We start from the raw sequence: 24,831 nt of genomic DNA, 5'->3' as shown, positions 1-24,831 counted from the left end.
AATTGATAAATCCTAATTAAATTTTTTATATTCAGAACGACAATATGGGGGGGGGGGGGGGGGGGGGGGGTTATGAATCACGAATTTCTTAATATTGTGAATGATTACATAAATTTACAGTTAAGAAATCTAATTTTAAATTTACAATGAGATAACAGTAAAATTAAATGGTAAAATAATTATATATTTTAATTGGCTGGAACAAATCATACTCCTGTAATATAGTATTATACAGTATAAAATTAAATTTTAAGAAAGAAAGATAAATTACAATATAATTAAAAGGGTTATTATAATCAAAATTACTTGGTATGACTAGGATTATTAAATGGGTTATTATAATTTTGAGGTTAAAACATAAGCTCTAATTTGTTAGTGTTCTTGTCCCCAACAAATTTTGGGCTTTATTAGTTTTACACTTGTGTGTTGGAGTATATTTTTTGATTTGCTGATAGAATATCAATTTTGAATGAAATATTTTATATGACAATAATTCATTCATAAAAATTATTATAATTAAATATGAATATTGATTAAATATTTGAAAAATAATTCAACCATAAGAATAATTATTACGTACTATATTATATATGCGTATAACAATAATATAAGTATATAAAATAAGTTACTAAAAAAGATTTAGCATATTTGGAAACAATTCACATGCAAGTGTCTTAAATTTGGAAATATAAAGGAGGGATTCTATCGATACATGGTAGGGAAGTGACAATTGATTATGCGTTTGCCATATATATTTTGAAAATTTTAAAATTTCATAAAAAATGTGTTAACACTTTTTAACTGGACCGTGCAACTTTCGTAAAATGGCAAGTCCAAATTGACACCAATTCATAAAAATTGCAGTTTCACCTTCCTTCTTTTCTAAAATTTTTATACTCATGTTAAGTGAATCTTACGTTTCTTGTGGTTAATAAATTATAAAGTTGAATTCGAGACATTTAATAAAAATTCTGTTACCATAAGAATAAATCCAAATTTTACTAAACTGCCTATAAACACACTCATCCGATCCACCACCGTAAGAAACCCTAGTTTAATTTTGAGGATTTGGCTTCATTCTGTCTCAATCATTAACCGAGGTGAGTTGTATGCGATTATTCATAATTGTTTGTGAAATTGTTGTGTGTGATATTTTGGAATTGTTTTGGTTTGAAAACAGAAAGTGATATGGTTTTTGCATGCAGGGATTTGTGTTGATCTGCCTGCGTGGCTTCGATTCATGAATTTAAAGTACCAATTTGAAGTAATTCGATGGGGAGGAAGAGCGCCACTGCAATTGAATCAAATAAGGAGGGGTTGGCGATGGAAGATGATGTGGCGTTTAATGATGTTGATGGAGAAGCAGGGGATAATGTCTCTGCAGAGGAGGGAGAGAGGATGATGCTCCTGCAATTCAATTTGGTGGAAAAAAGAAGGCAAAGGGAAAAATGAGTGGATATAACAGTGGTTTTGTTGCTTCAGCTTTTGGGTTGCTAGGAGAAGATGATGATGATGATGATGTTGAAAGAGGGGAAAAAGATGATGACATTTCCGCATTTGAATTGGTTGATGGAGAGGAAGAGTGCGGAGATAAAGATGGAGATGATGTTGGTATTAGTTTTACTGGTAAAAAGAAGAAGTCGAAGAAGGCATCGTTCGGTTCCACATTGCTCGAAGAAGAAAGCGATGCACCATCTGATATTGTTGAATGTGGTGGTGATTGTAAGAGTAAAAAGGAAGATGTAGCTTCGAAAAACAAAGAGAAGAAGAAGAAGAAGAAGAAAGGTGGGAAAAATCTACAAGAGGAAGAAGAGGACCTGGACAAGATCCTGGCTGAGCTTGGCGTGCCTCTTCCACCTGCCGAACAAGAGAAGGCTGAAGAGGAGGGGCATGTGGAGGCTGTAACATCAAAGAAGAAGAAAAAGGAGGGCAAAGAGTAAGAGGAGAAGGCGTCTGCTGCGGAAGAAAAACCGGAAGATACAAATAGTAAAGTAAGTGGGAAGAAAGTCTCGAAGCATGTGAGGGAGATGCAGGAGAGGCTTGCTAAACTGAAGGAGGCTGAAGAGAGGAAGAAACGCGAAGAAGAAGAGAAATTGAGAAAAGAAGAAGAGGAGAGGCTTAGACAAGAAGAACTGGATAGATTGGCTGAAGAGAAAAAGCGTTTAAAGAAGGAGAGGGAGAAGGAGAAGCTCCTCAAGAAAAGGCAAGAAGGGAAGCTTCTTACTGGGAAGCACAAGGAAGAGGCTAGGAGGTTGGAGGCAATGAGGAATCAAATATTAGCTAATGCGAAATTGGAACTACCCACTGGAGAGCCTGCCAGGAGACCTCTGTACCAGAAGAAAAAATCAAAGCCCCAAAAACCAATCTAATCGGGAGAGCACTGATGCAAAAGAGATCCGAGAAGATGTTGTGTTGGAGTTGGCTTCTGTTGAAGCAGAGAATGTTGAGGTAACTGATGTTGTCGACAACAATGGAGTTGATGATGATGAAGAAGATGATGAAGAGTGGGATGCCAAACGTTGGGATGAAGCTGACTTGATGTTACCAGGAAAAAGTGTATTTGATGATGAAGAAGTTGATTCAGAATCTAAGCCCTTGCCTAAGAAGGATATGCCAATTGGCTTGGTTGAGAAAGTGATGCCACCAAAATTGGAGAATGTGGATGTTCAAAACAACTCTGTGGCAGAGAAGAAGAAAACAGAAGTTGTTGATGATCAGCCTGTTCGAAATGGACAAAACCTTCGGTCTCCTATATGTTGTATTATGGGCCATGTCGATGCTGGAAAGACGATGTTGCTTGATTTTATTAGAGGTACACACGTCCAAGAAGGCGAGGCGGGTGGGATTACACAGCAAATTGGAGCAACCTATTTCCCTGCTGAGAATATAAGGGAGAGGACAAAGCACCTGAAAGCTGATGCAAAGCTCAATGTCCCCGGTTTGTTAGTGATCGATACCCCCGGACACGAATCTTTCACCAAGCTGCGTTCTAGAGGATCAGGACTATGTGATATTGCAATTTTGATTGTTGATCTAATGCATGGTTTGCAGCCACAGACAATTGAGTCACTCAATCTTTTGAAAAGTGGAAATACAGACTTTGTAATTGCCTTGAACAAAGTGAGTAGTCACCACCTTGTATCTTTGCATTGTTGAGTTCTTTATACACATGCTGTTCCTCTGTTTTCATTTGGTATTTTCTGTAGGTTCACAGACTTTATGGGTGGAAGACTTGCCGTAATGCACCAATAGGAAAGGCAATCAAACAACAGTCAAAAGATGTCATGATTGAATTTAACAGGAGGCTAACTGAGGTCATATTTATCTCTTGCCTTATCTAGTACGTCTCAGCACCGGTTTATTTCTTATCTATTGCGGTTTTCGTTACAGATTATTACTCAGTTTAAGGAGCTGGGCCTCAATACCGAGTTGTATTATAAGAACAAAGAAATGGGGGAAACATATAACATTGTACCAACAAGTGCCAAAAGGTTTTTCTAATTGCTACTTTATGTTTCCATCTTGTTTACTACTACTAAGTTTATGCAATTTCTGACTTGTTGGTAATTGGCAACAGTGGAGAGGGCATCCCAGATTTACTGTTGCTGCTAGTCCAATGGGCTCAGAAGACGATGATTAAAAGGCTTACATATAGCGAGGAAGTGCAGGTTTGTTCCCTAGCCTACTGTTGCTTTAGAATGAGAATGAATGATACTCAAATGGAAATTCTCACCCTTTATCCTCAAAATTCCCCCCAGTGTACTATTTTGGAGGTCAAAGTGGATGAAGGACATGGGACAACAATCGACATTGTATTAGTGAATGGCGTGCTTCGTGAAGGAGATCAAATAGTTGTTGGTGGCATGCAGGGACCAATCGTTACCTCAATTAGAGCATTGCTAACACCCCACCCCATGACAGAGCTCAGAGTCAAGGTGGAACTTGGCGTAATTTATTGCTCCTGCTGCATTTTTGCAAAATTTGTCATATTTAAAATTTCCAATATTTCTTTTCAGGGAACATATTTGCATCACAAAGAAATCAAGGCTGCCCAATGTATCAAGATTGCTGCACAGGTAACTAACTGTCTCATTTTCATTGCAATATATAATGTTCTTATGTTATGTTAGTTGCCTTGAAATATTGCTAAATTTGCCCTCTTTCTTTATTTCTTCCTCCAGGGACTTGAGCATGCTATTGCAGGTGCTAGTCTATATGTTGTGGGGCCTAATGATTACATAGAGGATATCAAAGAATCTTCCATGGCCTATGTAAATAAAGTGATGAGTAGGATTGGCAAAAGTGGTAAAGGGGTGTGTGTTCAGGCATCTACACTTGGGTCTTTAGAAGCATTGCTGGACTTCTTGGAGACGCCGGCAGTTAACATACCGGTGAGTACTATAAGTATCGGTCCTGTACACAAGAGGGACGTGAAGAAGGCTAGTGTCATGCTTGAGAAGAAAAAGGAATATGGGACTATACTGGCTTTTGATGTTAAAGTAGCAACAGATGCTCAGGAACATGCTGATGAACTTGGTGTCAAAATTTTCACTGCTGACATTATATACCACCTTTTCGATCAATTCAAGGCACACATAGATAGTTTCAAGTTGGAAAAGAAGAGAGATGCTGCAAAGGATGCGGTTTTCCCCTGTGTCCTCAAGATCATACCAGACTGTGTTTTCAATACGAAAGATCCGATTATCTTGGGAGTTGATGTTGCTGAAGGCATTGCTAAGGTAGTCATACTATAATTTACATAGCATTCAAGTATATTTTGCTTATTAATACACAATATTTTTCCAAACTCATACAGATTGGAACACCTATATGTGTCCCTAAGAGAGGATTTCTCGAAATTGGTCGGGTTGCATCTATTAAAAATAATGATAATCCTGTTAATTCTGCCAAGAAAGGGCAAAAGGTGTCCATTAAGGTATGAGATATTGAATTTGTAGTGTATTAAGAATGTTGTTTGCAGATAATTGGCAGCAACCCTGAGGAGCAACAGAAAATGTTAGGGAGACATTTTGAGGTGGAAGACTTGCTTAAAAGCAAGATCTCAAGGCATTCAATTGATGTGCTTAAAGCTTACTACAAGGTCTGATATTTCTCGGTCCTACTAGATTTATCACGATGCCCCATCAACAGTAATATCCTCACTCCTTTTCACTGACGTGCAGGATGAAGTGTCTCCCGAAGATGTGAGATTACTTACGGATTTGAAAAAAGAGTTCGGGATACCATGATTTTAATCTAATGGAGTTCGATAGCGACCAGAATGAACGAGACCAAACATTACACAATTGCGCATTCTATTGTTGAAATGAGTTTCCATTTATTTCACCACACCATTTTTCTCTTGAAGTATGGATTTTGTTTGGATTGAAATTCAATCATAATGACTTTACTAGACTAGGGTCATATGAGAGTGGTTAGATCTTCAAAAGGAAATTTTCAAAAATTAGTTACCAGTCAAGTTTGAACTAAGACGTTTTACAAAGTTTTTAGCCTTAATACATGCATGGAGAACTAATTATTGATTTGTTTTCTCTTCTCATCTTTCTCTTAATCTCGTTGTCCATTTGCATTATTTAAATATACCGTCGTACTTATAGGAGGTGTTCGGTTTGCAAGATTGTATCTAGGATCGAATTTGTAGTGTGTTTGGTTCATGAGATTCAACCTCACAACTCAATCCTAGATGAATAATTATGGGATAATTAGTCATAACTAAGCTAACTCCATGCGACTAAAATAATCTCACAACTCAATCTTAGATTGTATCTTGATATTATTTTATTTTGGAAATCGAACACCACCTTAGTATTGAATTGACAAGTTTTGAGTAATCTTGATTCAAGATGAACATTTAGCTTCAAGAATTATGTAGAGAAATGAGAAAAATGTAGAAATTTAGTAGATATATATAACTCTTACTATAACAATGTTCTGCGTTCCCCATTTGCCAGGACAAAGCTAGATCCGGGTCGCGTTTGATCTGCGCAAATACAATTACGCAACGTTCATTCATTTTTATTTATTCTTCATATTTTAGTATATATTCTTATAAGTTCGTACAATCTAATTATTGGATCGACATATCTGAGAATTCAGTTATGTGCCCAGTTATATGATTCTTTTTAAAATAAAGATTTGGGGGACGTATGCAATTATGTAATGATGATGTTTTTGAGTAATACAGTAGGAGTATAAAATTAATTAATTGATTGGAATTTCTTTTTTCAAAGTTTAGCAATCATAGAATTCGAGCATTAGTGGACATGGCAATGATGAGATACAGTGCACGTGGCTACAAGCTGGCATCAAGCACGTGACTCCGTGCATGGCGGGAAGGAACCTACACACCCTTCAATTATTTGCCTCTCTCTCTCTCTCTCTCTCTCTCTCTCTCTCTCTCTCTCTCTCTCTCTCTCTCTCTCTCTCTCTCTCTCTCTCTCTAGTTTTCATATGCATACAAATATTTTATCATATTTTACATGAATATGACATACGATGGCTCACATTTACATCTCATGCAATTATTAGCTCAATAATTATTTAATCTAATAACAAATATTTTGACATGATTATGAGTATTTTTATACTACTACTACTTTTTATTGAATAAAATACTCCTATTTTTTATGCATTAAAATCAAGGGGTTTCAAGTTGTTTCGTGGTTAAAAAATAGTAGTAGTGCGTATGTGCCTAAACATCATTTAAATTTGGAAGGAGTATTTTAAAATATTACTCATAATTTTAATTTTATAGCTAGTTCATTTATTTCTCGATCTTTGTCATTCCCATCTATTTTAATGTAATAACCTTTAATAAATGTGTACTTATTTTTGTTATTTGTTAAATTTCTGTAAATTGAGTTTACTTTAGTTTTATTAAATCTTCTTTGAGTTTAATTCTATTAGAAAAGCTATGAGAAAGTACATATAAATTCAAATCATGATATTTTCACTTGATTATATGGAGTAGTATAATTATTTATACAGTATTACAGTATGATACAGATGTTCTTTGATACGGATGTACGTATTGCGATATTAAATACTACTAGTACATAAAAATAATAGAGAATTGTAGTACTCCTACTATAATTTAAGAAAACATGCGATCACTTAGAAAATGTAGAAGGAGAGCTAGGCATTGGAATGCTAAATGTCGTTAGTGGACATGAAAGGAAAAAGGGTTGAGAAAAGAAGCAACAATTTGGACTTTGGTGAGGTCAAGATTTAACTCTTTGAATGAATGAGTGGAACAATAATACCACAAAAGGGGTTGAAATCCCTAGAAGAATTCCCTCGTTAAATGTTTTTCGAATTTTAAAGTCAATTAATATGCAATTTTAATTGGATATTAAAATTTTAAAAATAGTGCAGTACTGGATACTCTCTTCGTCCCAAAAAATATGCACTTTGGGTTCGGCACGAGTTTAATGTAAAATTGGTAAAGTAAATGAGAGGTAGAAAGAAAAAGTAATTAAAATATTGTTAGTGGAAAATGGAGCCCATCTAATGAGAGAAAAGACTTTCCAATATTGAAAATTGCATATTTTTGTGAGATAGACTAAAAAGGAAAGAGTGCATATTCTTGTGGGATAGAGGGAGTATAACCTATAACATAAAAGTGTACGTACATGGAATTTTGAAAAAAGTCAATTAAAATTTAAAGAAAATGCAATTATAACTTATACTATTACTATATTCGCTAGTCTCGGTGGGTTGGGGGCTAACCAACCCATAGTCGGCCCATGAGGACTATTGAATTACGCATTTGGCGTGTCATCTCCGCTTCAATTGTTCATGGTCAAGGTTCACTTCCGTTCTTTGCATCTGTCCATATTCAGCAGCAAATACTATTCCGTCGCTGACGTTTTCAACTATTTCAACCTCAAGAGTTTTGTTTCTTATATATAAAACTGTTATTACTACCTTCGTCTCATATTAAGTGTCACATTTAGTGTGAGCACGAATTTTAAGAAATGTAAAGAAAAGTGAGTTGAATAAGTTAGTGGATTATGGATGCCACTTATATATAGTATTAGTTTTATAATAAAATGTGAGTAGAATTGGTTGGTGGAATGTGTGGTCTACTTACCACTTATAGTAAAAGTAAAATATGACACTTATTGTGGAACGGAGATAGTAATGCATGATATACTTCTTTAGTTTTGTTTAGAACATTATATATCAAATAATCACGAACTTAATCATTCTAATTAAATACTTCTAGCCAACTACCTCAAAATACATCATCACATGATTCACATCCCCGCCAAAAATTAAGAAACAAATAAAAGCAAAGCCAAAAAATAAAGATGAATGTAATAACAAAATTGGAATTCGAAAGAAAATTAGAAATTATTTGAGTGCCATCAATTCATGAAATTCCTTTTGTTTGGACTGTCAGGCATTTGCAAATACACCACCCAAAACATAACCCCCTTTTTTCACTGCAACAAGTTTTTGCACCCACTTTTCCTTACACGACATGACAAATTTGTTGCAACATGCTATCCTCTTTTTCTCTTACCAAACATTCCATTTCTTTTATCTGTTAAATAAAAACAAGAGATGGAAAGAGAGAAAAAAGGAGGCCTCTTTACATTGTTGGGAGAAATAAAAGGGTACGTAATAATCTAATTGGGATAAATTTCAATCAAGGTAATGATTGTTTAGAGGATTCACTTTAATTTGATCATAATTGAAATGGGTCAATGGAAGTAAAATAGCCATCAACTTCCAAGGTTAAAAATGTTCCCCAACACTAGGTCTAGATTCAAGAAGGCATGGTTTTGACATTTTTTTCGTAGAGTGATGCTAAATGGCCATAATGTGGCCAGCCATAAAACATAAAATATTAATAAAAAATTCTACACTCAATGCTGATTTACTCGAAATTAGTAAGTCTTAAAAGTATCAAATTTGTGAGAACATACCCTTACATATAAATGTAGTACAATGAAGAGACTAAGTCATTAAATGATTTGAATCCTCTTGGAAATATAAAATTTTAAATACTTAACACCTTAATTCTTAATTTTATGTCGATTTCTTTTCAGTTTTTCCTTTTACTTTAATTTATTGCTTTGTGGAGTACTATTATTAATTTTTATTTAGTCATATGTAAAATTACTTTTAAAATTAGAATATTCATGATGATAAATTCGATAATTGGTAATGGTGTATTTAGATTCTCTTATAAATGAAATAATTTAAAGTATTGTATTTAAAGTTAATATTTAAATAACTCATAAATAATAGGTGTAAACATTGTATTGTACAAATTTTTTTATAAAATTAATTCAAATTTTTTGGGGAAAGACTGTAAATATCAAAAGTATTTATATATATATATATATATATATATATAAAAATTTATTATTAAATATCTATAAAATAAACTGAAATTTTTAATGGTTCATAAAAAAATTGTGACACGGAGTACTATTGTGTAGTCCATAACAAAAAAAAAAGTTCGGTTGAAATCTTCAACAATCAGTTGAAATCATTAACTGAAATATGATCAATTAAAATTCATAATTGTTCAAAATAAAATCACAAATCAATAGAAACTCTCAGTTACTCAATTACTTTCAATTTGAATCCTCAACCGAAGATCATATGAGATACTAAGTAGAAATCAACCAAAATTTCAATTGCCCATAACATAAGCATGCAATTACGCCTTATGTATTTTTTTTCTAGTACGCACTCTTGTCTATGTCGTCTATGTCAGACAAATTTTAAGACATTTGGAAATCAAATCCTTAAGTTCAAAAATCATATATAATTTTTATTTAAAAAATTAATTTTTTTTAATGGATTGTACCAAGTAAATTGTCATTTAAAGCCACGTGATATTACATTTACAAAATAAGAATACAATATGCTGTTGCAAGCAAAGAATATTTATTGTTATAAACAAACTCAATTAATATGATACTATATACTACAATTGATTCTCTAATATAATATTATATAATATGATATAAATTGAAATTCACAATTGAAAATTTGAATCAACTATAAATGATATCTCACGTGAAAATATATACACAATATGCAGTGTCAATTTTTACATGTATAGTATGATCCTACATTTATGATACTATTATAGATTAATTATCAATGATAATTGTATTATCAATAATTATAATTTTGTTAACAGCTTGTTATATTATATAACTATAGTATGATATTTTATAATTTAATAATATGCTTAATCTACTTATAATTAAACTTCAATTATTTATTTCTAATTGATCTTTAATGTAACTAAAGATTAATTACTTCGATTGTATAATTTGATATTCAAATTAATTTTCATTCATTTAAGTAATTTAGATCCTGAGTAGATTTTCGATTTAATTGGGTGTCATCTAGTACTCCTATTAGATTAGATTGGAGATTTGAATTGATCTTCAATTTGACGAAGAATTTTTATTGATCTTAAATTTATTTAATAATTTGGGATCAAATATTTTCACGTATTAAATAACACCACAATGTAAAATCAAAGAAAAACATAAAATTAAAAATAAACGACACTAATAAGAAAAAAAAAATACACGTAAAAGATGAAATAGAATGTTTAATTGATTTTCCAAGACTTATGATCTACTCCATTATTTTACAATTTTTATTTATATTTTATGTATGTATTTGATGTTTTGATTTTTTTTAACTTTATTAATATGTTAACGTGCAGTAATTGCTATCCTTTGTATATATCCCCATTGTTGATGTACTTAAAAACAATTAATGTTAAAATTGCAAGCATACATACTAAGTACTCCCTCCGTTCCAAGGAAGATGACCCTTTTTTTGGGCGGCATGGGATTTTATGCAGTTATATTTTATGTGGTAAGAGGAGAGAGTAAAGTAAGAGAGAAGGAATAAAGTAGAGATAAAGGTGTTTCCATTTTAAGTAATGGGTCATCTTGATTGGGACAAACCAAAAAGGAAAGTGGGTCATCTTCAATGGGACGGAGGGAGTACTTATTAACACAATTTATTTATGATATATCGTGATGTCTCTTAGTTAATAGCTATGATATGATTATTTCCAATACAATTGTGCATATAATTTGACGTAAATTGTGCATAAATTATTATGGAGAGAGAATGTTGTAAATTTAAAATTTGAAGTAAAAAATTGAGAAAAGGGTAATTAAGTAAAATTATCTTAGCACTAACTATTACTATTAATTTATTGCATTGACTTTTATATTTATTTACAAAAATGTCATTGTGTGGCTGGCCACATTATGGCTGCATAGCATTACTCTTTTTCATATTAGTGTGACTAAGTACTCTATAATATATTTCCTCAGTTCCATAAGCGCATACACTATATCATTTTTAGTTCATCTAATAAAGGTATTCATTTTCTAATTTTGGAAACTCATTATCTCTAATAAGATGGGACCAACACATTCTCTACTAATAATATTTTATTTTTTTTCTACATCTTTCTTATTTTATTTTCTTCCTTTTTTATTCTCTTTATATTAATAATTTAATTATTATTTTCCTAAAACTCGTGTTTAATTGTAGTGTTTCACTTAGTACCATGAGACAGAGTGAGTATTATATTATATTCATGAATATACTAAGGTAGCGTTCGGTTGTCATGACTAATAATCATGAGACTATCTATCTAGAATTGAGTTGTGGGATTATTTTAGTTGGAGGGGGGAGGCTATGGCTAATTATTATGAGACTATCCATCTAAGATTAAGTTGAGGGTCAATATTATAAACCAAACATAATACATATTTAATCATAAGATTTAGTCTTGCCAACCGAACACCCCTAAAAGCAAACTCTACAATTCAAAACTATCACTCACACGGAGTATAACACCCCTATAATTAGTTAATGAATCAATGTCATTAGTCATTACTAATGATAGTAATATTAGGTTCAAAAAAGGATATAATTAAGTGCCCTGTGCCCACGAGGACTACTTATAACCAGATTTTCCATATCCTCATCCACTAATTATCTTCTAAGTAAAAATCTCTTTCTTATTAAAATTAAGAATGGATGTGTTTGCTATAATTGTATATATATGACCTAATAACAATATATTTTCATTAATTATTATGACATCACGATTTGAATTATTTTTTTATAAAAATCCCTTTTATTCTCATTAACGATGCTCAACTTGAAAAAAGATATGATTACAACATTTAAGGAGCATAGTTAAAATTATTTTTATTCATTACAAGAGAATTCTTCATTGGTAGAACTCCTGGTAGTAACTCCAATATTTTAGTGCAAACCTTTTAGCTGCGGTGTGTCTAATACTATGATGGATGAGGATTGACGGATAACGTCTTGATGTGTGCTGTTATTTTTTTATATATTTTTTAATTTGTATAATTTTAGATAGAACATTTGTTTTATATTTTCAACTGCTTTTATAATTGCTAATCCGTAATTCTTAACTTCACTATATTTTATACTGTAATGAAATAGAAATGGAGAAAAATGGAGAGATAGAAATGATGGCAAAATTTGTTTGTTTTTGTAATGATGGAATCCCACCGTTTGTTCCACTGAGTGGGGCAATTTATCATGCCATCCAACTTACAGCCCCACTTTATCTTTGACTCATTATTATTCCTCTAAATCACACTCCTAGTTTTTAGACATCTCACACTAGCTAATTTCAACTCATCCCTTAAAAGGCCTCATAAGGGGGAGGGTTATCCACACTTATATAGAGAAGTTTAGGATCATCACCAATGTGGGCCGATGTGGGACAAGATATTAGAATTTTAACACGCCCCCTCACGTGTGGGCCGGAATGACACATCGGACTTCCATCACGTGGGTAGGCAAGAGAAGAGATAAAGAGATAAACCATCATCGACTTGGGCCCTGCTCTGATACCATATTAGAAATGGGCCACTCACCCCTTAAAAGGCCTCATAAGGGGGAGGGTTATCCACACTTATATAGAGAAGCTAGGATCATCACCAAGCCGATGTGGGACAAGATATTATAATTTTAACACAAGCATCGTTCTTCAAATTCTTGTTATAATTAAAGAAATGATTGTTTTTTTAATATCGAATCTTTTTTGTATCTTTGCACTTCAGCAATACAGACACATTTAACATTATTTGCAATTGAGGCATATTCAATTTGTACGAGATTAGAAAATTTAGATGTCAATCGAGCTCAAAAGTTCTAAATTAATTGAAGGCTTTCCAAGCCTAAATTTTGAAAAAGCAGTTGGCTTAAAAAGATAAAACTGAAACTATTATATAAGTTTTATGAACCTCCACCCGTCACCAATTGGCTTCAGTGTGGAACCGTATGAATTTCTACACAAACTATGTCTTAACTCTGCTTTTCACCTCGATTCTTAATATATAAAGGGGAAGTACATGTTTACGAGTCTATAAACATGACACGAATATATCAAACTTATAGAAAATAATGGAATATTACAAACAGAAGTCTTTAATTTGATTTTTTTTATTTCATATTTTCGATGCGGAAAAGTCATATTTGAATATTTAAAAAAAAATGGTGTTTGTTGAGGGAAATCGTCAAATGAACATCATGATTTTAATATTCGGTTTGATGAGAAAAAATTAACCTTTTGGAATGACACATGATCAAGAAAAATTAGATTCGTTTATGCAATTTCAGTATAATTTTGGAATGACACATGATCAAGAAAAACTAGATTCGTTTATGCAATTTCAGTATAATTTTTATTGGAAACTAGTTATTGTTATGAAAAGGAAAATAACGAATGCACACCACAATTTGGGTAGTCGGCAAAAAGCTATAGCATAATTTCATTATAGATATATGATTAAGAGAGTAAGGCTCGTTTCCGCATTCACCTCCAAAAATTAAAAAGTTCGTTTGCGCATTTATAGTAATACTTGAATTTGACATTATTTGAAAATATGTATATTACGCAAACTAGCATACTATCTTAATCATTCTCATCACATTGTTCGGTAAAATATCGTACGAGGGGCATCTTAGGGTGTCACCGTCCCTTAAAATAACATCATACCACCATTCCTGACCAATTATTTATATACGTGGGCAAATAATAAGTTGTCACGTGGCAAAAAAAATCTGAAAAAGACAGCCAACAATTTGTTGCTCTTTATACAACAATTTTTCTTGTCCAGCAATATCCGACACACTATACAACAATCTATAGATTGATGTGTAGTGTTTGTAATATTGCTGTGTAGAAGCGTTTATAATATTCTTGTATAAGTGGTGTCACAGTGTCACTTTAAGAGGGGTTGTCATTTTAACACCATACGTATGATATGTAATAGAGATGCAATTATTTATATAGAAAATCTTAATAAATAGCACCAATTTAGAATGCAAAAGAAATTATTCCTAAATTAAAACTTAATATTTCTTTTTTTAGGACGCTTCTATTTACGTTCTCAAATTTTAGTTGGGACACCAATAATAAGGATGTGTTTAATGTTTTCAAGCATTGGAAGTATATTTAAAAATACAAATTAGTGTTCTTAGTTGTATTAAAAGTACTATTTTTAACAATTTTTTTAGTGTATAATAAATTACTAATAACACTTTGTTGATAGATTATATAGTTGATACTTGCGTTTGCTATCATCCACAATACTTTATCAAATAATTTATGTTCGACTGTGTACATGAAGGTTGAACCCAGATGTACAAAATCATGCAAGATCTTATTCTCTAATATACTAGTACTAAAATGAAAGACATTTTTTAGTATTTTTCTTGTGAAAGTGAGTTGGTGGATTTAAACTATTTGGGGAACTAACAGTTCCCAATAAATAACAGACTGATGAAAGATACAAATACACAACTTTTTGGATTATATGGTTTTTTGTGCATGCAGTATTAATTTACATAGTCCCTTTCTTTCCACATTCTATTTATTTAATCCAACCATTTTCCAACAATTGTCTAATCATGTCACATTTATGTGTCTCAAACCACTTTTTTTTTTTGTTATTTTTTAAACATATATCTGCTTATTGCCTATTGGCATTTGAAATATGAATAATTTGAAAATATTTTATAACTGCCCATCTATTTTTTAGGAATATTAAATATATTTCTTGATCAACGTGAATAGATATAATGGATTCATTGACGGTGCAGGTTGATATATAATTGATTGGGAATTTGGGTCCAATAAAAATTGTTTGTAGAGCCAAGATAAATAATTTTCAAATTTTAACACTAAAAAGACGGCATTTAACTGTTGAAACACACACATATTGGTATCTCGAAAAGGCAACTAGAAATAAAACAAAGGCATTTGCATTTTCAAGTTATTGGGATTGTGGGATTCACTTTAGCACATTCCCTCCAACTTTACACTGATAAAAGTTTGAAAAAAAGAGAAAGGAAAAGAAAAAAGAGAGGGAGAGGCACCTCATCATGAAAGCAAGAAAATTAAACTTGGATTGGACTATCCAACCACACGCACATTACATATACCCCTTTCATTCACCACACGCACGCCTCTTCAATAATGAACCCAACCCCATCAATCAATAGTTTAGTTGTGTCTTGTGTGAGTAAAATAGTGTATGTAATGTGTATATCTTGAGTTGTACATGCATGAATCTAGTATGATCGGAGATGGACTCATCACACATATGTGATATTATTAATCTTCATTAGTATATATAATCGATATATTTCTATGTATATAATCTTGAATCGTACATTCATAAGTCTAATACATTCGAAGATGAATTCGTATGCGGGGTTAGCTAGTTAAAAAAATATTTGAATTTGTTAATTTTCTTTTAACATAATGGACACTTTTCTTTAGTACATCCACACCACATGAATCCTTATGACAAATTTACTTTTTAAATCTTTATATTTTAGTAAATTACCCAACCTTTTAGAAAAAGGATTAATTTCCATCAACCCCTTTTTATCTCTAGAGCCCAACTTTTCCATCTCTCTTTTTAAACATGGAAATCATAAGTCAACCTCACCTCATCATTTGGTCTTGGTTAATTATCTATCTAGTAGTACCATCACTCCACTTTTTTTTCTCTTCTTAGCCTTTGTTTATTTTTTTGCTTTTTTCTCTCCCTCCCCCTCACCTTCTCTCACACCACCTTCTTCTATATAACCATAACACAATTTGGCATCAAAATTCATACCTCAAAATTCAATTTTCCATGGGAATTCAAGCCATGAAGGTTCATCAACTGCCACGTGGACTCATTTGGGATCACGACCCCCCTTCCCTCTCCCTCGGCTGCAAGCGCTTCCGCTCCCTCGCCCCCAAACTCTCCACCACCGCTGCCGACACGCTCTCCTCCACCACCACCGCCTCCTCCTTCGACCTCAAAAGCTTCATAAAACCCGATCAATGTAGTCCAAGAAACGTTGAAGTTCACAAGAAAGAATCATCTCAGGTAGTAATTAATTAATTTAATCAAATTGTCCACTTATAATATTGTGCATGGCAAATCTCCCATCATTGCTAATTTGGTAGTATCCACTAACACTTTAAATAAATTAATTAATAATTCAATCCCAATACCTTTTTCATTTCAATAATTGATTAAAATTAAAGGTAGGAGTACTAATTTATATGGCATGAAATATTGTGAAAAAAAAACAAAAAACAATATTTCAAAAGCATGTTGAAAACTAAGGCATATATGTGTACAGGTAGAGGCGGCGCAGCCAGGCGGAACGCGGTGGAATCCGACGCAGGAGCAGATCGGAATACTCGAGATGCTATACCGGAGCGGCATGAGAACTCCGAACACACAGCAAATCGAGCAGATCACAGCGCAACTCGGCAAATACGGCAAGATCGAAGGCAAAAACGTGTTTTATTGGTTTCAAAACCATAAAGCGCGCGAGCGGCAGAAGCAAAAGCGCACTAGCCTCGGCCTCTCTCCTTCTACCCGAACACCGCCCCCGCCTCCCGCTTCTTCCCTCTTCCTATCGTCGCCAATAAATAAGGTACGTCGAATTAATTATAAACATGACGTGTACTGATGAAATGAAATATTTAATAAGTTTTATTTAAATGTGACGTGTACTGATGAAATGAAATACTATTGATGTAGGAAGAGGAGAATAATCGTTATAAGAGGAAGTGCGTTTTCGATGAAGTGAGCAAATATTGTAGAGAAGAGGAAAAGGGAGATAGGACATTGAAGCTTTTTCCTTTGCACCCCGAAGGGAGATCTTCATTCAGGGATTATTGTTCGGATTAATTAGTGTTGAATTTAACTTAATTTAATCTTCTTTTTTTGTAACTTGCTTTCGATTGATCCAGTTTCTATTGGTGATGGTATCTGTGTAGCTTCTTTATCTCTGATTTTCTTTGAATATGAAGGAAATCTTCTCTTTGTGATGATCAATTATGAATAATTACTCCGTTCGTCTGTCAACAATTTGTCACAATTCTTTTCATCTGTCTACAACGTACTTGTCTCATCTTTCTATAGTAGTAGCATTTTAACATTTAAACTCAATAAAAAAATGGACCCCGTTTTACTAAGTCAACTAAATTATTAAAACTTGCACATATTATAAGTACATGATTAAATTATTCTAACTATAAATTGAGGACGATTTTTGTATTTTCACTAATATTATTGTGGGGAATTTTTAGTCGATCCTGATTTTTCTCCAAGCAATATGGTGACAACATGCATTTTGTATATATAAGTCACAAAATGAGTCTAAAATAATACGCACTTGAAAATTGCTTTAGATGTAAGTGTAACCATACAATACAAATTATCTTCCGTGATAGTATATCTGGAGTATTTTATATATAATTTTCAAAATACATTATTATAAATTTTTATTTAATAATTAAAACATAATAAAAGCCAATATGTTTATTCCTATTATCCTTGATTATCCAAGAAATGATGATTTCTTATAATGCATAAATTAATTTATGGGAAACTATATTGTGGAAAGAAACAATTATAAATGTGTTTTCGGCGGCAAAGGCCCATAAATTAATGGGCCTGATATTCCCTATCCCAAATTAAGCATCCATTACCAATTTTTAACTTTCTCTTAAATTTCAATATTTTGGTTTATTTAAATTTTGAACGATTTGTCACGCCAGTATTTTCTAAGGATAGAAAACACGGTTGATCGCGACTAGGGGACGATTAAAGAAGTGGGTAAGAAAGGGGAAAACACACATCTTTAACCAAAATATTTAATAAATTGAAATGACTTAGAAAACAACATAGTATCATTACAACTAAACTCTAAAGAAATAAAGACTAGAAAGTAAACAATTTTGAAAAGAGTTAGGTTCTCAATACTAAAACAATTCTAAAACAATTCTAAAGAAAAGACACTTAGCAGAAGCGTTCAAGACACGGAAAATGCCGAGTATGAAGACACGACATATGGTTCATTCAAATACAAAACATGGCAAGATAAACATTTTTCACCTCCTTTCACATAGTAAAAATATTTAGGATAGAGTCCTTATTTAAAAGTAAAGCCCACCTCGAAAGCTTACTCTTCAATCCCTTTCTGTTCCAACCGCAACAACGTGCATAAGTTCACCCTTTTTTAAAATACCATGACACGCAAAATTAGACTTTGCAAAATAATAAACTTAGCGCATCCTAAAAGTGTATGCTCAATTTATCCTTCATTCTTTCTTAAAAAGCCAAACTCATTCCAATCAATTCACTGTTCCAAACAAACACATGCAAACAAAATAAAGAAACAGTAGCTTAAAAAAAATGTGCTTCCAGCCACCATACGCGTACATACCCAAGACTAATTCTACTTTCTCAAATTAAATCCAATTTGCTCAAATCAAGTATAGCCAAATACATAACACAAGGATTAAAACAAGGTACATATACTTCCTACCACCTACGCATATTTCCCAAATTACTCAAAACAAAGAAAATATGAAGGCAGTACATATACTCCCAGCAAATCCACGTACCTACACTATATTCCGAACACCAACACAAATCTATTTAATTAAAGGCACTTGTAAGTGAATTAAATGGCCCAAGCCATTAAACAAATGAACTATAAAAAAAAATACTCCTAACCCAAACCAATTAATTAAGGTATCCTAATTCCTAACTAAAAGGCCTTAGCATATATATACTAATTAGAATATACTCAATTCCACACATTTTCAAAAGGAAACAAAAAACACATTACACAGTACAAGTCGTCTTCCCCAAAATTCATTCCCACAGAAAAAAAAATCATTTCTCCATTGCAAAACCAAATAAAGGATTTATAAATATGCATACTCAACTGTACATGCCTATTCCATCCATCACAGTATATATAAAAATTTAAAAGATTTGAACAAAACTTTCAACATCACGCACATATATATATATATATATATATATTCTTTCTGTCCCTCTCTCTTTTTATTCAACCAACTTATTTAAATACAGAGTTACTCAAAGGAATTGGGAAACTAAATCTTCTACTGCACTAAAGATCGGGGCTTGAACATGAAAGGGTCTCTCAAAAGGTTTCTAAGAGTTGTATTATTTTCTGTGAGTGAGCTACCGTGATTGTGCATTCATGCCATGGAATTGAAGAAAAGAAAATACCTTTGGGAGGAAGAAAGTTTGCACAGTAAAAGGTATTAACAAAATCACTCCTTCTCGATTTCGCCTTCCCACTGTAAATGTCGAATTTTTTTGGAATCAACAGCTATGGAGGTTTTCAAATTTAATGGAAGGAGAAGAAATTACTTTCGCAGAAGAAGCAAAACTTGCAGAAGAGAAGGTATTGAAAAAGATCACAACTCTCTGGGTTTCTCCTCCACACTGAGATTTCGAGAATTTTGATTACGGTTATGCAGATTTTCAAATTCAATGGAAGAAGAAAGAATTACCTTCACTGAAGGGAAGAAGACTGCAGTAACGATGGATTGCTGAGATTGTGGGAGGAGACGTATAAATAGAGTTAATGAAGAGTATTTGGTTTAAATATGGTGGAACTTGTGCTCCAAGTATTCTTGGGCACCAAGCTAATATATTTCTTAGGCACCAAGCTAATGTGTTTCTTATCCTCCAAGTTAATATCTTTTCCTTTTATAACACTCCCCCTCAAATTGAGTAGTGGGGTCTCCAATACTCAATTTGCAAAGAGCATCTTCAAAAAACCTCTTGTTGACTGCCTTTGTCAAAATGTCAGCAAGCTGATCTTCAGAAGAGCGAACAAATGGCAGCTCTACAATGTCTCCTTCAATGTTTTCCTTGATAAAGTGTCTATCCACCTCAACATGTTTGGTTCGATCATGTTGAACTGGATTCTCTGAGATGCTTATTAGTATGATTCTGAGTTGCTCGTTTATATCCATAACTAATCATCATTCTCCGCGAATTTCCCAAACCATACTCTTGGGGACCGGCTTCAACCCATATAAAGTTTTCCTCAAATTTCACATCCTTCTCCTATCTTGAAGTCTCGTCGCGAATCCCCGAGGGGCCTCCATATACACCTCTTATTCTTTAGCTCACCATGAAGAAAGGCATTCGTCACATCGAATCGATGCAAAAGGGCCAATCTTTATTTGCCACCAGCGTACAATAAGACTCGAATTGTGTTCATCTTGGCCACCGGGGAGAAAGTTTCCGAATAATCTACCCCATATGTCTCGAGTATATCCCTTCGCGACCAGCCGTGCTTTGTACGCCCTTAACCGGAGCCGCCCTGGGTTCCTCTCTGATAGTGAAGACCCACCTGCATCCTACAGTCGTCTCCTAATAGGTAAGATGCACGTTTCCCAAGTGTTGTTCCTGACGCTGGCATCTATTTCTTTTTGCATTGCCTCTCTCCAAAGGCTTATGCCGCATACCTCTTCCCATGACCGTGGATCTCTTCCTCCTCATACAAAGGCCTTCTCAAATGCTTGAGCCATTTCACAGACGGCTCGTAATCAGGCAAGCAACAAACCGTAGCGAGCCTTCCCTTGCTAATCCTCTCGTGTGTATATCTTTTTGGTGGAACTCCCCTATTCTCCCGATGTGGAAGAATGTACCCCCGTGCCTGGTCAATCCCTTCCCGACTTCTTCACTAAGGTCTCCATCTCGTGTTTTTTTACAACAGTGGTCTTCTTTTTTTCCTCCACACTTACACCATCGCAGTAAAGGAAATCGGAGGAACAAGGTTATCAATACTTACATTGGATAGCCTCCTCAACGGGAAGTAGTTGGTCAGAGTGTCACCTTCAGAACTAGACGTTCTACTTCGAGACTTGCTCACGGGACCGCTATCGCCGTCGTTAGGCCCACTTCGATTACTTGGCGTCGTACGGCGCGATATCCAACTTAGCGGATCCTTACTACTATTCTCCCCGTACTTACTAAGGTGGGTATAAAAGTATTCGGTTTCAAGGAAATTGCAATTCATCGTAACAAACATTCAATCGTTTTAATCAAAGCACCTATACCCCTTTGGTTTATCCCATATTCCACGAAGACACACTTAATTGCACAAGGAGAAAGTTTGGTTCGTTCATGTTTTGGGGTATGAACAAAAACTAGCACCCAAAGACTCGCGGCTCAAGAGTTAAAGGTGGTGGAATTTTGTGAAGATGAGGATAGGGCTTGGAGTGGCGTTTGGTGTGTTTCGAGATACTTCAGGTAATCTCGTTTCAAGAGATGGGGGCCGGTGTGGCAATGGCTTTGGGCCGAAGTGTTTTGGGGCTTTTGATTCAATGAGCATGGGGAAAATGGGTCATTTCTGTGCAGGGAACGATTTTTTCTTCACACCATTCGTTCAGAGTGTAGGCACAACTAGTTTGATGCACCGACCATTTTCTTGAAAAAATTGTTTTGGCGGCCGAATTAACGAATTCCCTTCCATTATCCGATCTCAAGATTTTTATAGAAGATCGTACCGAGTTTTGATAAGGTTAAAAAAGTGTGAAAATGTATATGTAAACCTCTGCATTTTTGTTTCATGAAATATACCTAAGTCATGAAAAAATATCAACAAAACTAAGCAAGATCTAAGATCCCGCCCGCAAAAAGGTGCTGGGCCCCAAACATCGAGTGAATTAATGAAAAAGGAAGATCAACACGAGTATTATTCAAAGGATAAGAGGTTCTAAGTGGCTTTGGCCAAACAAGTTTCACAATACTCATCATGTTTAGAAACAAAATCGAAACAATAATTTTAAGTAACCGATGAAGGATGTCCCAAGCGGCCGATGCCAAAGCCAAGCCTTCCTATCGCGTAATCTGCGGAGTTAGCATGACGGTCCCTTGAGCTATCTCATCTACATAGTACAATCCATCACGTTCGCCACGTCCAATTATTTCCGTCTCTGATATCCGGCAGCCAGGACAGGAATGAGGTCGCATCAATAAGGTGCAATTTAATTCCTTCGTGTGATACGGCTAATAGACAATTTGGCGAGACATCGAAGGAATGGGGCTGGGCAGCTTAGATAATTGAAGGGTAGGAGATATTTTCACAGCTCCCGCCCCCTCAACTTTTGTAAATTCCCCATTAATGTCCGAATATGGGATTTTTTGAGGCTTTTGAATCCCCGTAAGATCTCGGGCTACATCATAAGTTATCGTACGGGGCCGCCCACAATCAAATATCCATCTATCGCTTTTCTCATATCCACTAGACACCCGACATGCAATTCCAAAATCTTGTTTTCTAGGGCCGAAACCTATTTTTACACACAATCAGTGGTACTAATAGGGAAATTACTTAGTTCTAGGTCGACATTCGCACAACACAAGAGTAATAGGGGTCATTAGGCATTAAATGGGGTACACTAAGTAATTTATTGTGAATGTCCGGGTGAAAAATAGGATTTATGTAAAGTTTGGGGTTCTTAACCAAAGAACCCACAAACCCTACGTTACCCGCCGTTTTCTTCCATCTCCCCAAATTCCTCCTCTGACCACACCCGGACACCACCGCTCCTCCGGCGAAGTCGCGCTCCCCCGCCCGACCCGGCCTCTGCCGAGCAAAGACTGACAGCCTCCCCGTCGCCGCCCGAGTCCGAGCAGCTTCCCCGGCTTCGCCTCGGCGGTGGCGATGTGGTAATTTCCTCCGTCTCTTGGTTGCCCTCCGATAACCGCAGTGAGCGCGCCGCCGTGGCCGCCGCGTCCTGTGAGCGCATGGTGGCGCGGATGGGGCGCGGTGCGGATGAGCTCGCGTGTTTCTCCTCCCACCAATCGGGAAATCCGATCAATCGAAGCACGATTCTTTCGTGTGCTTCTTCTTCTTACAATAAGAACAAGATAAGCTTCGATTTGTCTTCATCATCGTCTACTGGCCTGCACCGCCTCCTCCACCGCGATTGCCGCCGCCCCCGGAGCCACGCTCTAGTTGGTGCGATCCTCCTGACGACAAGTCCTCGCTCCGATGCCTTCTCAAGGGTTCGGCTTCCCCTGATCGTAACACTTCGAGACCGTGTCTCTCTGCCTGACGCATTGTGTGCAAGGTCATCCGAGGGAAGTGGCTCCATTTTAACTATCTCCTTTGGGTTGTTTCATATTTGCCGTCTATTGCAATAAACGATAGAGTCTCTGCTGCTCTGGATCCAATTATCATGTATTTCCATGTCCTCCGGTACTTCATAAGATTTGTCCGTTTCGATCTATCGACATCCATAAATCTTCTCGTAGGGTAATTCCATGTCTCCTCTAATGATTGGCTTCCCTGTTTCACCATGCCGGCTTTGATATGCGTATCGCATATTTGGAGTTTATCTCCTCCGCTCCATACGTGGGATAGCCAACGCATCCCATATGTGTTTCCGTCGTCTACATTTCAACACTCACGACCAACCGAGGTTCGATATTCCAGGTGAGCCATGTGAACACGCAAGGATCGCCTTGTTGCCATTGCGAAAGGCCGGATCGGGGTGCCTCTAGGCGGAGGTGGCACTGACATGTGAGAAACCATTCTGCCGCTTATAGCCAGCTTCATCGACGCCCCATTCGTAGTAATTTTCTCCATTCAATTCCGCTTCCTCCGTTGTGTGGGAGGGTTGTGTATCGATTTTGTACACAATGGGTTTTTCTTCTCGGGGTGGATTTTCTCAGGTTCTCTAGTTTGGTAAGCCGTATGGTATCATCATGGCAAGACTTTTGCTCATGATTTCTGCAATTTGGGTTTAAAGAATTTCATCCGACTCGGGATGGATTTTTTCGTTCCGACATGGTTTGTTTTGAATGATTTTCTCAGATTCGCTTAAGGTCAAGAAAGTTAGGTGGGACAAATTGATGAAATTTTTCTCAGGGTCCTGGCTCGGTACCATGTTAAATAGTGTAAAACATCAGGAAAGGAAGAGGGTTAAAACAATTGTGTAGAATAGGATGATCATTTCATTGTATAAAGCACCCTTTAAATAGAGATTACAAACAAGTAAATATGGTGGAATTTGTGCTCCAAGTATTCTTGGGCACCAAGCTAAGATATTTCTTAGGCACCGAAGCTAATGTGTTTTTGTCCTCCAAATTAATATCTTTTCCTTTTCTAACAAGTGTACTTAAATGGTAACTAAATAGAAAAGATTTTTTTTTAATTTATTCTTTTGCTTACTAAATAGAAAAGATTGTTTAGGAAACAAGTGCTAGTTTATAATTACCAAATTAAAGTAAATTAAGACACTAAATTAGTTATACTACTAATTACTAAATCTTAACCGCATGTGCACTCATTTACATCGTCCTGTCTTTTAAAAATCTTACTAATAAATGAATCGGCAATGCTAAGACTAATCTAATTACTCCAAAAGTTTTTTATGTTCAAATCATACGGTAATGTAACAAC

General features: G+C 34.9%; 2 protein-coding genes across 2 annotated transcripts; both read left to right on the top strand.

The window, feature by feature from the left end:
- Positions 1 to 974: 974 nt before the first annotated feature.
- LOC125221948 (eukaryotic translation initiation factor 5B-like) lies at positions 975 to 5,474 on the top strand. Its single transcript, XM_048124298.1, is given in 11 exon segments — positions 975 to 1,100; positions 1,206 to 2,353; positions 2,355 to 3,120; positions 3,207 to 3,314; positions 3,391 to 3,491; positions 3,578 to 3,668; positions 3,759 to 3,935; positions 4,017 to 4,076; positions 4,182 to 4,739; positions 4,982 to 5,101; positions 5,184 to 5,474. Coding segments are annotated over 10 exon segments (2,952 nt in total). The 5' UTR covers positions 975 to 1,100; positions 1,206 to 1,448; the 3' UTR covers positions 5,250 to 5,474.
- Positions 5,475 to 16,131: 10,657 nt separating this feature from the next.
- On the top strand, positions 16,132 to 17,437 carry LOC125223767 (WUSCHEL-related homeobox 4-like). The gene is made up of 3 exons (XM_048127060.1): positions 16,132 to 16,457; positions 16,717 to 17,016; positions 17,124 to 17,437. The coding sequence occupies exons 1-3, from the start codon at positions 16,218 to 16,220 to the stop codon at positions 17,271 to 17,273; spliced, it is 690 nt and encodes a 229-aa protein (XP_047983017.1). The 5' UTR covers positions 16,132 to 16,217; the 3' UTR covers positions 17,274 to 17,437.
- The last annotated feature ends 7,394 nt before the right edge of the window (positions 17,438 to 24,831 follow it).

Source organism: Salvia hispanica, chromosome 4 (genome assembly GCF_023119035.1).
Source record: "Salvia hispanica cultivar TCC Black 2014 chromosome 4, UniMelb_Shisp_WGS_1.0, whole genome shotgun sequence".
Taxonomy (NCBI): domain Eukaryota; kingdom Viridiplantae; phylum Streptophyta; class Magnoliopsida; order Lamiales; family Lamiaceae; genus Salvia; species Salvia hispanica.
The sequence above is the reverse complement of the archived record's forward strand: the minus strand, read 5'-3'. Positions and strand labels throughout refer to the sequence as shown.